The sequence below is a fragment of the Scardinius erythrophthalmus genome (assembly GCF_964197995.2).
Source record: "Scardinius erythrophthalmus genome assembly, chromosome: 7".
NCBI lineage: Eukaryota > Metazoa > Chordata > Actinopteri > Cypriniformes > Leuciscidae > Scardinius > Scardinius erythrophthalmus.
This window is the reverse complement of record NC_138227.1, coordinates 18,064,213-18,079,982: the sequence shown is the minus strand read 5'-3', so window position 1 is coordinate 18,079,982 and position 15,770 is coordinate 18,064,213. Positions and strand designations below refer to the sequence as shown.

Here is a 15,770-nt window from a genome sequence, read left to right as displayed (position 1 = left end):
AGAAGCATTCATCATCCTTGAGGAACCCCTATAGCTATTGGTCCATGTTGTTGGACTTGATACTGAAAATTGTAGGTGTGTTAGTTTGATCAGGGCAAAAACAGCTTATGACATCGCATAATAGTAATTAATGCTTGGGTGGGCCTATAAAATTGTTACATGCTGTATGATTTTGCAGTCTGACTATACCTTAGGCTACCGTAAATTTTAAGCTGCCGGTAGGATATAACTTTTAAAAAATCACTATGCTTTCACATTATATCATCCTAACTCGGCATATGTGGCTTCACTATGTCTACGTTATGGCTTTTATTAAGTAATTTGACCTTCGCTACGGCGTTGTTGTAAATAGGCTTGTTCGACTTCATGCAGCTCTGCGCAGACCGATCAGCGGCTGACTTGAAGCAGTGCATGCCGGTTAGAAATTTTGTCCGACTTGATCCAGCGCCGACGTCACGTGACTGTGACATATGCCATCAAAGTACCGCGAGACCGATTCGAGAGTAGCCGGAGAACTCAGCCAGCGCAGCTTGCGTGATTTTTTTTCCCAAACCACTTCAGCGGAAATCCCGCCCTGATTGCCCTACACCAATCACTGGGGATTTCCGCTGAAGTGGTTTGGGAAAAAAAATCACGCGCGCAGCTTCTCAAGAGCGGCTGCACTGGGCTTCACGAGGGCTGATGACGACACAGCTGTTCCACGATTGGCCAGATCCATTGCATGACAACGATCACATGTGTTGCGTGTTTATTCAAACACCTTTAGTTCCTCTAAAGCGCACAAATCAGTTTTTTTTATAACAGTAAACACTCTTTTCATGTAGTTGCGATGTTATATTGTGTCATGTTTATCAAAATAAAACTGATTAAAAAACGTAGACTCCACTTCATTGATAGTAGCTTATGTTGAAGGTTGAACTTTATTCTTGTTCAAACAGACGCTGTGTGAAGAAGCAGTATATAAAGTATTGAATGAAAATGTCTCTGAAACATTATTTGGCAAATATTGCATTTATTTCACTGCAGCTGTGGTAAAGTATGCAAACACTGTGAGCGGTCACTACGGGAACCAGAAAGTGTCCGACTTCACATCTCCGTTTGCAGCTCCTCCCCGCCTGCACGCGGCTACTCTCGCCGATCGGGTGCATCAAGCCGCAGCCGATGTCGAACACAAAGTTGAACGTATGTGTTTGTGGGCGGTACTACGACTGACTAGCTTAGCAGGAAGACGGAGCGGAGAGCTCTCAACGTCCTGCCGTAGAATGGACGCTTTCCTCGGCTTTGAACTGAGCGTCAGAACGCTGGCAGAGTTCGAGGGAAAATTCGGAAGAATTCACCGTATTCCAAGCCTCTAGATTTGGTAAAGACTTGCATTAATTACAAGCATCTTAATCGTTACGTCTGATTTATCATGTTAACGGTAGTAACGTTAGTCATTGTGCTCTGTTGCTCATATTCATACATTAGGGTGATTTATATTGAAATAAAGTACGTCACAACAACGCTTCAAAAACCAAGTTCAGAACTGAGTTTTCATCGAATTCCAAAAATCGAATTGACGAATTCCATTAAATATTTTTATCACACTCGAAGATGCTTGACAGGCACGTGTGACGGATACATTTGTTTACATTACAGTCAAAACTGTTTGACCTGTACGAAATGTTTTAAAGTGCAGTTGGATATGCAAATGTTTTACAGATAAGACAACTGCTAACAAGAGCTGTAAAAGTCAAATAATAATAATAATAATAATAGTAATAAAACATATGACTTAGACTAAAAATAATCCATATTGTTAAATATCACCATTAAGCATTTGATTGTTGGTTATTTTGGACTGTAACTGTCCGAAATATTTGCCCTGTGCTGTTAACTTTTTGGGAATGTGGTAGCTGTTTTCTAGATGGTCTAAACCAGTGGTGGTAAACTTCCAGGGGGCCCCAATAAATCTTAGAATCTTAGCTTAGATAGGAGGGCCTTTGAATATTGTCTTGGACAAAGGGGAGCTTGGAGTGAAAAATGTTGACAACCACTGGTCTAAGGTGGTCGTTTGATGAATTAGATGCAGAGTATTCTTGTTATGTTGTAAATTACTTAATGAAAATGAGTTTCAACTATTGGTTTAGATACAGGTGTGATGAAAGGTCATTCCTTCAAAGTGTCTTCATCACAGTCGTTAGAACAAACATTTTCTCTTGTGTATTAAATACACAGTCACAGACTAATCACTTGACTTTCTTGATCATTCATCAATATCAACTTGATTGATGAATTTCAATAGCCTGGTTTACACCAGACCCTTCTCAGTCGTAACTGAGAGTGGGTCTGGGGAAGCTTCATTCACATCCCATTTCCAAAGGGGCGTCACCAACGGACGTCGCTCAAATAAAACCAATCAGAGCGATCGTCATCGTGTAAAGCCCGCCTCAACGTTCGTGATTGGTGCCAAAATTTGGAAAGATTGGAAATGGGCTTGAATGGGCTCTTGGCCAGACTGACTTGCAGAGCAAATCTAAATTTGCCGGAAGTTCGTCTGGGTTTTCCCAGGCCGGAATTTCAACTCACCTTGTGGAGAATTTATATATAGGCCTATATATCTGGAATTGATTTGGGGAGTATTTAAATACCACATTGTTCACACTAAGTACGTAGTTATGCATCATGGTGTTTCTTTGGATAATACACATTATCCAAAATTAATACTTAGGGTGTGTTGGTAAAACATGTGTATCACGTTCCTGTGTAAGCATTATGTGTCATTGAAACACAAAGCCAAAGGAGTGACCTTACAAGGTTTGGCTTATTTTTCTCAGATACACTTACATTACTGTGTTGATTATAGCATTGGTCTCCCTGTACTACACAGTTTCCAGACCTGTTTAACCTTTTAAAGTAACTATTTCAAAACATATCATACTTTAGGGGTGATTTTAGTCAAAATGTGGCGATTTGGAAGGCCATCGGGAACGGAAGTGTTAAGATGGAGATGCCGAGGGTCATCAAAAGATGTCTGCTGCAAACTTCACAACAGGGCTCTTGAAACAAGTAGGTGTTCAATTACTTAATTTAACAATTTATTTTAAAGCTGCAGTCCGTAACTTTTTTAGGTTAAAAATTATCCGAAATAAATTTGTGAGCAAGTACATAACCAGCCAGTGTTCAAAACTATCTGCTTGCCTTAGCTCGATTCAAAACGGTAAGCTTGTAATAATGTTTTTAATTCCAGTGGTACTGGTGGATTTCCGTGGGAAATTCGAGCATGTCTTTGCGTCATTACGTCACATCTGTACACATAAAGAAGGTGTCTCGGCTAGTAGGCTATATTGCGTGTGAGGATGTTGGAGGTGGAGATTTATAGCCTTTTCTCACAGCACTTGATATAATTAAACTTATCAATTTGATGGCGGATCCAGAAAGGTTTAAACGACAATCAGCAGTGACAACTGGAGATTCCCCCGTTGTAAAATGCAAAAGACTTAGGAGTGGCTACAGAAAAAAGAGTGATAATTCCACTAATAACTGCAATTGCAGATTTGAACAGAGATGGCGACAAAGAAGTTAAACAATGGACTGCAGCTTTAAAATAAAAAATCTATTGTATTGATGTTAAAATTATACTGACCCCAAACTTTTAAAAGGTAATGTACATCAGACGTATATCAGTATGTATCAGCAATGTATATCATCGTTTGTTTGTTTTGTATAATTGAAATAATAATTGCTCATTTCAGCCTTTAACTTAAGCCTCCGATCAGATGGCATCTGCGGTAGTGTAATACAACGTCACTTGCCATTCCCAATGTAAGTATAATTCTGAGAGAAATTAATCCAGCATTTCCTGATGCAGCATCTATGTCTAGTGTTTTCAGAAAATATGTTTTGAAATTGTCTGTGTGTTGTCTCATCAGCAAGAAAACAAGCTCTTATAGAAATACATGGAGAGAACTGAGAACATCTATGTGCTATTCCATCTCTGGATTCAACCCCAGGTTCTTTTGTACCTATGAGCCTGTCACAGGTGAGTTTATGCATTAATTGTTTACATTTGGATGCCATATTAAAATATCTTAGTGATTTAGTGCCTCTTAATCAATGATCATTCATCTCATAAAATAGCAATGTATTTCATGCTTAACCAGCAGATCCCATTGAGATCCACAAACAGAAGTTGGCATTATGGTTCAGTCACCTTCCTCAAGAGGAGAGGCGATTCGGTGGCTATTTTTCTCCCGAAACTATGCATGTGGAGCCACTTATCCTAGAGCATCATCCTGATGAGGATAGAGGCCTTAGTCCCTTCAAGGCAAAGGAAAGGGTATCTCCACGTCCCTCTCTCACAGTTAAGCAGCTCTTTGATGATAATAATAATGGAAACAAGGCACGAGGACTAAATGTTTTGCTATATGGGGCTGTCGGCACAGGGAAAAGTACTGTCGTCCGTAAAATGGTGCTGGATTGGTGTGCTGGATCTATTTACTCCCAGTTCAAACTTGTGTTGCCCTTCTCCTGTGAGGATCTCGCCAATTTATCCAAACCAACATCCCTTCGAAATATTGTAGGCAGGAAATACATGCACCTTCTCAAGACACCTTATCTCAGTGGAGATACTGACAAGGCTAAGGATGTCCTCTTCATCTTCAATGGAATGGAGAAAATGAAGCTGGATTTTCGTATCGGCTCCACAGAGTTATGCAGTGATCCCAATGAGGCTCTCCCATCTGGAGCTGTTGTTGTTAATCTGCTTAGGAAGTACCTGCTACCTGAGGTACTGAATGAGCTCAGCTCTTTATTTTTGAAGCTTTTTTTCTGTGACCTGGCATTTGGAATCATGTCCCAGATTAAATGGGTCGTGGTTTTGTGATGTAATTACCATTGGTTAATGACATGACACTCTTTTTTTTTTTCTCTTTTTTTTTTCTTCTAGATCTATTAATTTACAAATACATTAAAACTGCAATTCATAAATACAGTGACTTTAATACACCTGCTATACGATGAGGATTTTTTATTTCTGAATTTAAATTAATTGATATTTTGTTTCTCCTAATGAAGAAAAAAAAGAATGATTTTCTTGAAAATCATATTTTATATTTGATATATGATGTCTGACATATCAAAGTCATGTGGTGCTACCAAAATACCAACAAAAAAAAGCATAAAAGAGGAAGTTATATCATAAAGAGGACCCCTGCAGACCCTTAGGGCTGTGTGCCAGGGTCAGTTAGTAAGTCTCTTATAATATCAGACAGATAGTTTTATGTGGTTAATTCATATTTATGAATTCATTATATTTATTTATAATACCAGTAATGGGTTTTTATATTGAAACATATAAAAATGGATGGAAAATATAAATAATGATAAAGATGTGTACACACTTTTAAAATTATATTGAAATAATTACTTTTTACTTGGTTAGATTTTACACTTATCTACACTTTTCTTGACAATCATATAAACGTTTTTTTTTTATATGATAATATGAGATCAAAATGAAAACTTAGAACATGTGGGGAATCTTATGTATCATTTACCTCCCTTCCTTTAGATTAATGTTTATTGTAATTTATAGCTACTAAAACATGTTGATTTTCTTACAGGCCAGCATTTTGGTTACAACCAGACTATCTGCCGTGGACAACGTTCCTAGAAAATACATAAAACGTTATGTACAGATCTGTGGCTTCAATGATCCTGATCGCCAGAGAGCCTACTTCACCAGTAGACTCTTGCAACAGAATGAAGAAAAGCCGGACAAGGCTGCCGAGATGCTCATAGAGATGCTTTACCTAAATCTACAGCGGGAAACTCAGTTAGCTACCGCCTGCTTCTTACCATCTTACTGCTGGCTCACATGTGCCACTCTTCATTTATTGCATTTTACTGATACGAAGGCACCGATTCGAACCCTCACTGGCACCTACACCAGCTTCATGAGGCTCAACTTCGGAGGAGAAGTGATAACTGTGGATGGAAACGACTCTTCACAAGAGCAACAGAACTCATTAATGCTCTATGTGGTCCGTACTGTTGGTAAACTAGCTTTTGATGGCATCACCAACAAACGGACATCGTTCTCCGATGACGAACTGGAGCAGTGGGTCGGCGGCAAGACTAAAACGGACGAAGAGCTCCAGCAACTGGCGGTGTTCCGCACAGATGTGCTTGATTTCTTTCTGGTGCCTCGTGATGATCATGGTACAGATCCCGAAACTGGTGGTAGACGCTATGTGTTTGCTGTTCCCGCCATGCAGGAATATCTAGCTGCTCTTTATGTCGTTCTTGGCGAGAACAAAAGCGTCCTGGAGAAGTTGACTAGGGAGGTGTCTGAGGCTTTGGGACAAGCCACTGAGGATATCACAAGCCTACTGAGCATCCTCTCCAAAATCATACCTTTCCGAATCTTCGCTCTTTTCAACTTGCTTAAGTTGTTCCCGAAATTCTTCGAGCGATTCAGCAGCCTTAGCAAAGGCCGTATTGCGAACACCATGGCTGCGGAAATGTTTCGTTCAGAGGACAGCTTCAACGAAGACGTCTTGGACCAGGTGGAGCAAAGTCTGCTAGGAGTGCATGGTCCTCAGCCACAACAGGAAACCGACACCAGGGCGTTTGAACTATATCCTATCTTCATGGGTGGACTACTTCATTACGGGAACCGGAGGCTGTTAGACCAGCTCGGATGCAACATCAAGAGTCATACGGTTGCTCAGATCACTCGTGCGCTGAGAAAACACCTGATCAAGGAGAGTAAGAAGAAGCAGCCTCCTGAGGAACTCATGGACCTTCTGGTCCTGCTGTATGAGTTTCAGAACCCACGACTCACTGCTGAAGTCCTACAATCCATCAAGACCGTTAACTTGTCAACCGTACGCATGACACCACACAAGTGCTTTGTGCTGAGCACCGTTCTGGGCTGCACACACTCAAGCTTCCACCTTAATGAGCTGAACCTCTCCTCCTGCCACATCACTCCAGAGTTACTGCAGATCCTCTGGCCAGCCTTCCATCACACTAGCAACCTCAAGTGAGACTTGCACGTACTATAGAGAAAACTAGCCAATGTTTTGCATGCTTGAATCATGCAGTGTTGTGCATAAAAGTAGAAACCCTTTAAGCATACTGAACATCTAACATAAGCTTTTTGTTTACCTCTCTAGATATTGTTAAATCTCAAATGAATACATGTTTGACATTCAGTTAGTTAGTGTACTCCAGGGCGCATCAACTAGCAGTCTGCTCTTCTTTCAAATGTTTCCTGCTGAGAACAAAAACTAGCAAACAAAAGCCTTAGGAGTTTTGCTTTTCTTAGCTGGTTTAAAGTGGTCTTGTAGTCTGGTCAAGCTAGTGTGTTTAAGCTGGTTCTCTCAACATGACCAGCTGAAAAGTGGCCAAAATCAACGTTCAGACCAGTCTGACCAGTCTAGGATACCAGCTAATAGGCTGGAATATATGGGTGAACTTTCATAATAAAGAAAAAAAAACCATTGTTCATAAGTTTAGATTTCTATTTCAAATTAATGCTATTCTTTTGAACTTTCTATTTATCAAAGAATCTTAAAAAAAATGATCACTATTTCCACAAAAATATTAAGCAGCACAACTGATAACAATAAGAAATGTTTCTTGAGTTGCAAATCAGCATATTATAATGATTTCTGAAGGATCATGTGACACTGAAGACTGGAGTAATGATGCTGAAAATTCAGCTTTACCGTCTCAGGAATAAATTACATTTTAAAATGTATTAAATTACATTTCATTTTAATTGAAATAATATTTCACAATATGACTATTTTTTTACTGTATTTTGGAATCAAATAAATACAGCCTTGGTGAGCATAAGATAATTCTTTTAAAAGCATAAAAAATTCTTACCAACCTCAAATTTTTCAATGCTTTCATACCTCTGATTTATACTAATGTTCATAAAAACATAGTATTAAGTGTTTTTAGTGTTTTTTATGTCAACATGTTAAACTGGCCAAAAAGGTGCTAGAATTTGATAATTAGATTTAATAATATTTGGCCCCTTTAAAATGTTATTGAAATTATCTGATCCTCAATAGAAGCTTGCTGAAGTGCCCTGTAATACACTGACCTCAAGTTTTATGAATAACCAAAAAGTTTTTTTAATGTGCTGCATCTTATTGATTGAAAGTATTGGACTTTTAACATGCAACTTTGTACTATGGATTCAATTGTTGCATTTAAGTTGCTTTGCTTGCAGAATGCAGTCAGTAATAATTACACCTAAGCACAATTACCTCATTAGTTATTGATTTTCTGCCTGGGAAATCTGCAAACTAATGGCATGCGTGTGTGTTTTTGCTCACTGTGTGTTTACAGTCTCCAGTTTAACAGCCTGGGTCCCGAGTCCTGCATTCTACTGCGAGATCTACTACTTGAGCCCAACTGTACTATTAAGTCATTACAGTAAGCCTACTTTCAATAGCACATTGTAAATGTGATATATTCATGGTTGAGGGGTAGGTGACATTTTTACTGACAAAAAAATGACACTTCTGCCAGTAACCTTCATGCAATGTATTCATTAGTGGCATAGCATCTGTTCACTGAGTCTTGAGAAATTTGTACCCAAACACACCATTTAATTTGATTTACTCTTAATTTATAAAACTACTCACTGTCGTCAGACCATAATATAATACTTTATGTGAAAAAAAATATATATTTTTCATTTAGTTTTCCATCTAATATTTATATTTACACTATCAGCTTTATTTTAATTAAAATGTTTTTAATAGTTCTAGTTTTATTGTCCTGACAATCATTGACGTGAATGCAAAATTTGTCAATATTTATAATACATTTTTGGCATATAATTTTAGTATTTGACAGAATTGACCCATACAGAAATGAGCTAGGAAAAAACTATTCGTGAGAAGATGAAAGACACCGAAGGTTGTGGCCAAATGCAAATGTATAACTCTGACGATGTTTAACAGGTTAATCCAGAAAAATTAAATGATACATGGACTAGTTTTTCAGTTTCATACTAGTACTCAAGAATCAGTGTTTATACATATGAAAAAGTGTTTCTTGTGAATTTTGTGTTGCTCTGATCTCAGGTTGTGTGACAACTACTTGACGGACGCCGGCATCAGAAATTTACTGGAAGCTCTGTCTGGTAACCACTCTCTGCAACAGCTGTATCTGATGCACACGGGCCTCGGGGACCAATCGGCACAAATGCTGGCTGAGAGACTGGGCCAGCATAACATGTTAAAGGAACTGAATGTGGCCTACAACAACATCGGAGACAATGCAGCTCTCACGCTGGTCGATGCCTGTCGTGAACATCCTAGCATCCACACAGTACAGTGAGTAGAAAAATACATGTTGTTTTTATTTAATAGTCCAATATATATATATATATATATATATATAGTATGTATCAATATCTATATCTATCTATATATATCTATCTATATATATATATATATATATATATATATATATATATATATATATACACTCACCTAAAGGATTATTAGGAACACCATACTAATTCTGTGTTTGACCCCCTTTCGCCTTCAGAACTGCCTTAATTCTACATGGCATTGATTCAACAAGGTGCTGAAAGCATTCTTTATAAATGTTGGCCCATATTGATAGGATAGCATCTTGCAGTTGATGGAGATTTGTGGGATGCACATCCAGGGCACGAAGCTCCCGTTCCACCACATCCCAAAGATGCTCTATTGGGTTGAGATCTGGAGACTGTGGGGGCCATTTTAGTACAGTGAACTCATTGTCATGTTCAAGAAACCAATTTGAAATGATTCGAGCTTTGTGACATGGTGCATTATCCTGCTGGAAGTAGCCATCAGAGGATGGGTACATGGTGGTCATAAACGGATGGACATGGTCAGAAACAATGCTCAGGTAGGCCGTGGCATTTAAACGATGCCCAATTGGCACTAAGGGGCCTAAAGTGTGCCAAGAAAACATCCCCCACACCATTACACCACCACCACCAGCCTGCACAGTAGTAACAAGGCATGATGGATCCATGTTCTCATTCTGTTTACGCCAAATTCTGACTCTACTCAACAGAAATCGAGACTCATCAGACCAGGCAACATTTTTCCAGTCTTCAACTGTCCAATTTTGGTGAGCTCGTGCAAATTGTAGCTTCTTTTTCCTATTTGTAGTGGAGTTAAGTGATACCCTGTGGGGTCTTCTGCTGTTGTGGCCCATCCGCCTCAAGGTTGTGCGTGTTGTGGCTTCACAAATGCTTTGCTGCATACCTCGGTTGTAACGAGTGGTTATTTCAGTCAAAGTTGCTCTTCTATCAGCTTGAATCAGTCGGCCCATTCTCCTCTGACCTCTAGCATCAACAAGGCATTTTCGCCCACAGGACTGCCGCATACTGGATGTTTTTCCCTTTTCACATCATTCTTTGTAAACCCTAGAAATGGTTGTGCGTGAAAATCCCAGTAACTGAGCAGATTGTGAAATACTCAGACCGGCCCGTCTGGCACCAACAACCATGCCACGCTCAAAATTGCTTAAATCACCTTTCTTTCCCATTCTGACATTCAGTTTGGAGTTCAGGAGATTGTCTTGACCAGGACCACACCCCTAAATGCATTGAAGCAACTGCCATGTGATTGGTTGATTAGATAATTGCATTAATGAGAAATTGAACAGGTGTTCCTAATAATCCTTTAGGTGAGTGTATATATATATATATAGTGATATTACGTTTTGATATGATGCAGAAGGAGCACCAGGCTGGCTGCAATTTGACAGTGTACGCAACATTTTTTTTAACAATAGCCTACCGTTGCGCTATCATTGATATTAATTAATAATTTTTTTAAATTTATCTGAGGTGCCGGAATGCAGTTCTGGACCGTTCCGGCCCACTTTAACCCCTGTTCACCAGTGAAATGTCACCATAGGCTGCCATTCAAATTCAATTGTTGACATTTGTTGTCTGTTGGTGTCCGTGCTGGAGACGGTAGTATCCTTTCCGGAGACGGTGGTATCCGTGCCAGAGACGGTGGTGTCTGTGTTGGAGACTTTGGTGTCCGTTCCGGAGACGGAGGTGTCCGTGCCGGAGTCGTTTTGTTGTCTGTTCTGGAGACATTGGTGTCCGTGGCAATGTTGGAGATGATGGTGTCCGTGCCGGAGACAGTGGTGTCCGTGCCGGAGACGGTGGAGATGTGCCAGAGACGTTGGTGTCTGTGCCGGAGACGGTGGGTGGTTTCCATGCCGGAGACGGTGGAGACGTGCCAGAGACGTTGGTGTCCGTGCTGGAGATGGTGGTGTCTGTGCCGGAGACGGTGGTGTCCATTCTGGAGACGGTGGTGTCCATTCCGGAGACATTGGTGTCCTTTCTGGAGACGGTGGTGTCTGTGCCGGTGTCCGTGCTGGAGACGATGGTGTCCGTGCCGGAGACGGTGGGTGGTTTCCGTGCCGGAGATGGCGGAGATGTGCCAGAGACATTGGATGTCCATGCTGGTGGTGTCCATTCCGGAGACGGTGGGTGGTGTCCGTTCCGGAGACGGTGGTGTCCGTGCACTTGTCCGTGCTGGAGACGGTGGTATCCGTGCCAGAGTTGTTGGTGTCTGTTCTGGAGAAGTTATTGTCCATGCCAGAGATGGTGGTGTTCGTGCCGGAGACAGTGGTGTCCATGCCAGTGTCCGTGCCGGAGACGGTGGAGACATGCCAGAGACGGTGGTGTCCTTCCCGGGGACCGTGGTGTCTGTGCCGTTGTCCGTGTTGGAGACGGTAGTTTCCATTCCGGTGACGTTGGTGTCCTTTCCGGAGACGGTGGTGTCCGTGCCGGTGTCTGTGCACTTGTCCGTGCCAGAGACGGTGGTGTCCATGCCGGTGTCCGTGGTTGGTTGGTCCGTGGTTGGAGACGGTGGGTGATTTCCGTGCCAGAGACGGCGGAGACGTGCTAGAGATGTTGGTGTCCGTGCCGGAGACGGTGGTGTTCTTTCCGGTGACGTTGGTGTCCGTTCCGGAGACGGTGGTATCCGTGCATTTGTCCTTGCCGGAGACGGTGGTATCCGTGCCAGAGTCGTTAGTGTCTGTTCTGGAGAAGTTAGTGTCCATGCCGGATACGGTGATGTCCTCTCTGGAGACGGTGGTGTCTGTGCCGGTGTCTGTGCCGGAGATGGTGGTGTCTGTGCCGGTGTCTGTGCCGGTGTCCGTGCCGGTGTCCGTGCCGGAGACGGTGGGTGGTTTCCGTGCCGGAGACGTGCCAGAGACGTTGGTGTTCGTGCCGGAGACGGTGTTGTCCGTTCCGGAGACAGTGATGTCCGTTCCGGAGACAGTGATGTCCGTTCCGGAGACATTGGTGTCTTTGCTGAAGACGTTGGTGTCCGTTCCAGAGACGGTGGTATCCTTTCCGGAGACGGTGGTGTCCGTGCCGGAGATGGTGGTGTCTTTGCCGGAGACGTTGGTGTCCGTTCCAGAGACGGTGGTATCCTTTCCGGAGACGGTGGTGTCCGTGCCGAGCCAGAGACGCTGGTGTCTGTGCCGGAGTCGTTGGTGTGTGTTCCGGAGACGTTGGTGTCCTTTCTGGAGACGGCGGTGTCCTTTCCGGAGACGGTGGTGTCCGAGACTTTATCTAGTCCGCGACTATTTTATTTTAGAAACGGTTTCTATTTTTCTGCGACGTCGCGCTGGAACAACAAACATAAAGTGTGGCAATGATAATCTCAGGTACTGTTTATGTGCTTTTTTTAATGTTAAAAGAGTGTAATTTGACTTTGATTATTAGTGCTCCAGCTTTGTAAGCTATAAAAGCAACAATGGATAATTCACCTCAGATCTTGAAATGAAACAAATGGAAACAAGAACATTCAAACTGTGAACAAACAAGTGTATTCTTTGACAAAGATTGTTTTAGTAACTCAGTAGCCTATGTATTTTTAATAATGTTAAAATGGTGTAATATTTGTGAATTTGATTATGTAGCTACTTATCTATTTTCTTGTGAGTGACGTCAAGATTACTCTCTGGTGCTGTGCACTTGCCGTGAGACTCCGCCCACACACGGTTCTGATTGGCTGTGGGTTTTGATTGATATTGACGCATCTCGCAGTCGCGTCTGGGTTTTGCAGGCAAATTATTTGTCGCTGGAATCTTATCGCATCGTGTCTGTTTAGGACACGGTGTAATACTGCAAAATACGCTCGATGTTACAGTCACTGCCCTTGCCGTCCAGAATAAAAGTTAACATCCCAATCGAGTGAAGGGATATGTGGAAACTGACAAAACAAAAACGAACAAACTAATAAATAAATAAACAAAGAGGCATTTCTCTGACTGGATGTTCTTCCTCCATTTTGGCCTATACTGGCGCTAAAAGAGGAGTATGGGAAATCCAGTTCTCATTAATATTCATAAACTCATTACCATAGCTATTCTTACCTGTAAAAATGAAATTTCTAGATATCTATAATACTATTTTCACTAGTTAAAATGAATTTCAACTAGTAAACACAATAATTCTTGATATCTGTAATTGTATTTTCACTTATATCTTATAAATCCACCTAATTTCATGCTAATTTGTGATGTTAATAAATGTTTAATGCTTATACTTCCTCCCAGCCTGTACCTGAACCAGCTTACCGATGTGGGCAAGCAGTCGTTGCACGTGCGTGGTGTTCCTCGGGTGAAGGAGGGCCGGCGCGTGAAAGTCCTGGCCTCTGTAACAGAGGGTTCAGACATCTCAGAGGACTGGCATCCCATTCTGAACGTTATTGGAAAAAATTCCCTTTCCTGGGATAGAGACCGTGTACGCGAGCAACTGCTGATCTTCCTGAAAGACCTGGAATGGGGTCGGAAACAGCACCCGAGTATCTGGAAAAAGATACACTTCCGGCGAGTAGAGAGCGCTGTGAGGCAAACTTTGCGCTTACTGGAAAAGAGCAGTGATACGGGTACAGGGACCGGTACAAAATGATGCAATTACGATTGAAGCTAAAGGAATAAGGTGTGTCTAATTTCTCAAAGGGATATTTGTTGCTAATCCAGTCAGCCTTAAAGGGATAGTTCACCCAAAAATGAAAATTCTCCCATCATTTAGGCTACTCACCCTCATGCCAGCCCCGTTGTAAATGACTTACTTTCTTCAGATCAACAAAAATGAATATTTTTTGGAAAATCATCCATCTGTGTGAATCCATTTAATGCATTGAATGGGTGCCACTTCGTTGACGCTTAAAAAACCGGTAATCCATTTGAGCCCATTGGATGCTATAATGTCTTCTTCTCAAGTACGACGATAGGTGCATGTTAGAAAAATTCGTATATTTTAAACTCTTTTAACTAAGAAAACTCGATTCGGGCCAACTGTCTAGTTCTCAAGTTCTCAAAGTTCAAGTTCTCAAGTTCAGCTTGACATGATTGTTCGTGCGTTGTGAAGTTTGCGTGGGAAGTATTATACTTCTGCGTCGGACCTACGCCGGAGCCTATACGCCGTAGGCAACGTGTTGGTTTTAATTTATACTTCTGCGTCGTTGTCCAGGTTGACGCGCACCTAGGGATGTGAAACCCCGAGGGAGGGGTTCTGGCAGACCAATCACAGCACTTGGGTCTGCGTAGAATTGACGTGTTGTTACATTTTTGGAGAGGTGCACGTCAGGGTACGCCGAAGGGTACGCGCGCTACACACAGCCTACAACGTAGCTACGGCGCCAGTTCGACGCAGAAGTATAAATAGGCCTTAACACTAAAGCACAGAGGACAGCCACTTCTTGCGCAAGCTTCACAACGCACTTATGTCATGTCAAAACACCCCTCTCAAGAACGCTTGTATCACAGTAGACTGGAAGCAATGTTAAGAAGTTAAACACACTTATCGTTTCACTTTGAAAGACATTGATTCATCCATTGGGGTCGTATAGATTACCGTCACGATCGCTGTGAGTGTCAACCAAGCGACACCCATTCACTTGCATTATATGGACTCACAGAGATAGATTATTTTTCCCAAAAACATTTGTTTGTGTTTATCTGCAGAAAGAAAGTCACATGCATTGGGGATGGCATGAGGGTGAATAAACAATAACAGAATGTTCATTTTTGGGTGAACTATCCCTTTAATATTTCTCATTTTGTTTGTAAAGGGTTGATTTTACAAATCATTGTGTTTACAGCATATCCGTCTACTTTAGCTTTAGGTTATTTTGAGAAAACACTGTGACAAATGTGTGTTATTTGATTGTTTGAGGGAAATATCAATGTATGGTATTCCAGAATTTTTCAGATTACTACTTGAAAAAAACCTTGTTGCATGATGTCAAATGTTGGCATTTAATGCCATTTCCTTTGCGTTTGTGGTCAGGGAGAATTTAGGGTCCCTTGTTATATGAATTATGTGCGTTCACAGTTCTCAAACCTTTCTGTGTAAAATCTTTACACAATATTTGAGTGTCAAATGGTGCTCTAGACAAGGTTTAACCAAGTTAGGTTAACAAAGACAAGCCTTTAGATGCTTCTGCAATATTAACATAATCTATGGTTGAAAAAATGTTTGTTCTAACAAATTATGACCGAAATTTGCTGTGCAATAAAATCAAAATAAAACTAAAAGTGCTGATGTAAGACTGTCATACTGTATTGCTTTGACTTTCAATAAAAAGAGGCTGCTCATACCATCTCAAAAACAATCAAGCTTATTTGGGGAGTTTGTAGTCAGTGGTCTTAATTACAGTTGTTTATGTAATACTTCCTTCATGTGATGATGGCAGTTGTCTCATAAACCTGCGATTAAATAT

At 41.3% G+C, this 15,770-nt stretch overlaps 1 protein-coding gene across 3 annotated transcripts; it reads left to right on the top strand.

Moving 5' to 3' along the window:
- The first annotated feature begins 1,133 nt into the window (after positions 1–1,133).
- nlrx1 (NLR family member X1) lies at positions 1,134–15,649 on the top strand. Of its 3 annotated transcripts, none has more exons than XM_081370783.1 (9): positions 1,134–1,360; positions 2,926–3,048; positions 3,735–3,804; positions 3,912–4,021; positions 4,146–4,768; positions 5,604–7,027; positions 8,350–8,436; positions 9,093–9,344; positions 13,600–15,649. In XM_081370783.1, exons 2-9 carry the CDS (start codon positions 2,943–2,945, stop codon positions 13,952–13,954), a joined length of 3,027 nt encoding a protein of 1,008 aa, XP_081226909.1. In that variant the 5' UTR covers positions 1,134–1,360; positions 2,926–2,942; the 3' UTR covers positions 13,955–15,649. The 3 variants fall into 3 exon arrangements, with proteins under 3 accessions (XP_081226909.1, XP_081226908.1, XP_081226910.1); XM_081370782.1 differs by having other exon boundaries at positions 1,224–1,360; positions 4,143–4,768; XM_081370784.1 differs by lacking the exon at positions 8,350–8,436 and having other exon boundaries at positions 1,224–1,360; positions 4,143–4,768.
- The last annotated feature ends 121 nt before the right edge of the window (positions 15,650–15,770 follow it).

Coding starts and splice junctions, on each gene's coding strand:
- nlrx1 (XM_081370782.1), top strand. CDS start 2,943: ATGTGGCGATTTGGAAGGCCATCGGGAACGGAAGTGTTAAGATGGAGA. Junction 4,769..5,603: donor GGAAGTACCTGCTACCTGAG/GTACTGAATGAG, acceptor ATTTTCTTACAG/GCCAGCATTTTGGTTACAAC. Junction 7,028..8,349: donor CATCACACTAGCAACCTCAA/GTGAGACTTGCA, acceptor GTGTGTTTACAG/TCTCCAGTTTAACAGCCTGG.